Source organism: Penaeus vannamei, unplaced genomic scaffold (genome assembly GCF_042767895.1).
Source record: "Penaeus vannamei isolate JL-2024 unplaced genomic scaffold, ASM4276789v1 unanchor2624, whole genome shotgun sequence".
In the NCBI taxonomy this organism is placed as follows: Eukaryota; Metazoa; Arthropoda; class Malacostraca; order Decapoda; family Penaeidae; genus Penaeus; species Penaeus vannamei.
The window spans coordinates 3,407-7,141 of record NW_027215612.1 but is presented as its reverse complement, the minus strand read 5'-3'; the positions used below and the strand labels follow the sequence as shown (position 1 = coordinate 7,141).

General features: G+C 44.3%; 1 protein-coding gene across 1 annotated transcript; it reads left to right on the top strand.

The window, feature by feature from the left end:
• Positions 1-938: 938 nt before the first annotated feature.
• Positions 939-3,155, top strand: LOC113826811 (uncharacterized; the record flags this gene model as incomplete). The annotated part of the gene is given in 2 exon segments (XM_070120091.1): positions 939-1,103; positions 2,895-3,155. Coding segments are annotated over 2 exon segments (399 nt in total), but the record flags the coding sequence as incomplete, so codon positions are not given.
• Between the last annotated feature and the right edge of the window lie 580 nt (positions 3,156-3,735).

Here is a 3,735-nt window from a genome sequence, read left to right as displayed (position 1 = left end):
GTAGGTTTTGTTATGATCACTGTAGTTTTGTTTTCTTTAATGTAGGTTTTGTTTTGTTCACTGTAGGTTAGAGAGAGAAAGAGAGACAGACAATCTCCAGCCTGTTTTCTTTAATGTAGATTTTGTTTTGTTCACTGTTTTATTTTGTTCACTGTTTTGTTTTGTTCACTGTTTTGTTTTGTTCACTGCTTTGTTTTGTTCACTGCTTTGTTTTGTTCACTGTTTTGTTTTGTTCACTGTAAGTTAGAGAGAGAAAAAGAGACAGAAAATCTCCAGCCTGTTTTCTTTAATGTAGGTTTTGTTTTGTTCACTGTTTTGTTTTGTTCACTGTAGGTTAGAGAGAGAAACAGACAGACAATCTCCAGCCTGTTTTCTTTAATGTAGGTTTTGTTTTGTTCACTGTTTTGTTTTGTTCACTGTAGGTTAGAGAGAGAAACAGACAGACAATCTCCAGCCTGTTTTCTTTAATGTAGGTTTTGTTTTGTTCACTGTAGGTTAGAGAGAGAAAAAGAGACAGAAAATCTCCAGACTGTTTTCTTTAATGTAGGTTTAGTTTTGTTCACTGTTTTGTTTTGTTCACTTTTGTTTTGTTCACTGTTTTGTTTTGTTCACTGCTTTGTTTTGTTCACTGCTTTGTTTTGTTCACTGTTTTGTTTTGTTCACTGTAAGTTAGAGAGAGAAAAAGAGACAGAAAATCTCCAGCCTGTTTTCTTTAATGTAGGTTTTGTTTTGTTCACTGTTTTGTTTTGTTCACTGTAGGTTAGAGAGAGAAACAGACAGACAATCTCCAGCCTGTTTTCTTTAATGTAGGTTTTGTTTTGTTCACTGTTTTGTTTTGTTCACTGTAGGTTAGAGAGAGAAAGATAGACAGACACAAACATTCTCCAGCCTTTATAATAAGTTAACAAGTACCCTCTACCCCCCCCCCCCACCCTAAGGACGAGGAACGCGGGAGGCGCATCTGGGTCACGTGCGCGCCGCTGTCCTCCATCCTCATGGCCGCCAACATGACCAAGATCGACATGCTGACCATCTCGACAGGCTCGGAAAATGACGAGACGAAGATCAAGGACGTCCTTTTCTCCAAGAAGTTTGAGGTGAAGGTGAGACGAGGGGGGTTGGTTTTAGTTTTGGGGGGCCAGCGCCTGCTTATTTTGGATTGGATTTGACCCCGCGCTCCCTTACGTCAGAGTGATTTTGGCTCTGCTCTCTTATTTCAACTCTACTTTGCCCTTTGCTCTCTTATGTTAGTGATTTTGGCTCTGCTCTCTTATTTCAACTCTACTTTGCCCTTCATGTCAGTGATTTTGGCCCTGTTCTCTTATTTCAACTCTACTTTGGCCCTGTGCTCCCTTATGTCAGTGATTTTGGCCTTGCGCTCTCTTATCTCAAAATTATTTTGGCCTTGCTCTCTTATTTCAAATTTATTTTGACCCTGTGCTCCTTATGTCAGTGATTTTGGCCCTGCTCTCTAATTTCAACTTTATTTTGGCCTTGTGCTCCCTTATATCAGTGATGTTGTCCTTGTGCTCTTATTTCAACTTTATTTTGGCCCTGTGCTCCCTTATGTCTGTGATTTTGGCCTTGCGCTCACTTATTTATAATTCATTTTGGCCCAGAGCTCTCTTATTTCAAATTTAATTGGGCAATGTGTTCCTTATGTAAGTGATTTTGGCCCTGCACTCTTTTATTTCAAATTTATTTTGGTCCCGCTGTCTTATTTCAAATTCATTTAGGTCCTGCTCTCTTATTTCAAATATATTTTGGCCCTGTGCTCCCTCACGTCAGTGATTTTGGCCCTGCTCTCTTCTTTCAAATTTATTTTGGCCCTGTTCTCCTATTTCAAATTTATTTTGGTCCTTTTCTCTTATTTCAATTTTATTTTGGCCCTGCTCTCTTATTTCAAATATATTTTGGCCCTGCTCTCCTATTTCAAATTTATTTTGGTCCTGTTCCCTTATTTCAAATTTATTTAGGCCCTGCTCTCTTCTTTCAAATTTATTTTGGCCCTGCTCTCTTATTTCAACATTATTTAGGCCCTGCTCTCTTATTTCAACTTTATTTTGGCCCTGCTCTCTTATTTCAAATCTATTTAGGCCCTGCTCTCTTATTTCAACTTTATTTTGGCCCTGCTCTCTTTATTTCAAATCTATTTAGGCCCTGCTCTCCTATTTCAAATTTATTTTGGCCCTGTTCTCTCATTTCAAATTTATTTAGGCCCTGCTCTCTTATTTCAAATTTATTTAGGCCCTGCTCTCTTATTTCAAATTTATTTTGGCCCTGCTCTCTTCTTTCAAATTTATTTTGGCCCTGCTCTCCTATTTCAAATTTATTTTGGCCCTGTTCTCCTATTTCAAATTTATTTTGGCCCTGCTCTCTTCTTTCAAATTTATTTTGGCCCTGTGCTCCCTTATGTCAGTGATATAGGCCCTGCTCTCTTGTTTCAAATTTATTTTGGCTTTGTGCTGCCTTCTGTCAGAGTGCTTTTGGCCATGCTCTCTTATTTCAAATTTATTTTGCCTTTACGCTCCCTTATTTCAGATTGAATTGGGCCCTTCACTCTTTATTTCAGACTGATTTAGTCCTAGTGTCTCCTTAATTTTGCTGCACTCTCATTCCAGATTAATTTTGGTTTTCTGCTTTTTCATTCGAAATGCCTTTAGCCTTGTGCTCTATTCTTTCATAATTTCGGGCTATATTTCATTGGTTCAAACAATGTGCATTTGGTGTTTTTCGACCATGTAAAAATCACATTTTTTTTCCTCTCCTTCGTTTGAGAAAAAAAAAATGGAAACGAATCCTTCAGCTAAATACCATCATTTAGGTCTTGACTTCTTCATCCGATCTCAATTTTCCTTTTCCCTCTACCTCCTCCTCCTCTTTCTCCTCCTCAGACGGTCCTCATCCACTACCCGACGGGCCGCCTCTTCTCGGAGCCATACCCGCACATACCCGGCTACATCCTCGACAAGCAGCGGTCCACCATCCAGATCAAGATGTACGTCAAGAGGTCCTTGTGTAAGAGCGTCAGGTCGGGTCAGGAGTACTGCCAGAAGCCCCACTATTACGACGTGGAGGACGCGTGCATGGAGTACCTCTGTTTCGGGTTCCTCACGGTGTGGACCTAGGCGACGGCGGAGTGTGGGGGTGGGTGGGGAAAGGTGGGGTTTGGAGGGCGAGAGGGAGGGGGAGGGGAAAGGGTAGGGTTTGGAGGGGGAGGGGGAAGGGAAGGGTGGAGTTTAGAGAGGGCGAGGGGGAGGGGAAAGGGCTGGGGATTTGGAGGGGGAGGGGAAAGGGTGGGGTTTGGAGGGGGAGGGGAAAGGGTGGGGTTTGGAGGGCTAGGGGGAGGGTGAGATTTGGAGGGGGAGGGGAAGGGTGAGATTTGGAGGGGGAGGGGAAAGGGTGGGGTATGGAGGGCGAGGGGAGGGGGAGGGGAAGGATGGGGTTTGGAGGGCGAGGGGGAGGGGAAGGATGGGGTTTGGAGGGCGAGGGGGAGGGGAAGGGTGGGGTTTGGAGGGGGAGGGGGAAGGGTGGGGTATGGAGGGCGAGGGGGAGGGGGAGGGGAAGGATAGGGTTTGGAGGGGGAGGGGAAGGATGGGGTCTGGAGGGCGAGGGGGAGGGGAAGGGTGGGGTTTGGAGGGGGAGGGGAAAGGGTGGGGTATGGAGGGCGAGGGGGAGGGGAAGGGGAAGGATGGGGTTTGGAGGGAGAGGGGAAGGGTTTGGAGGGGGAGGGGG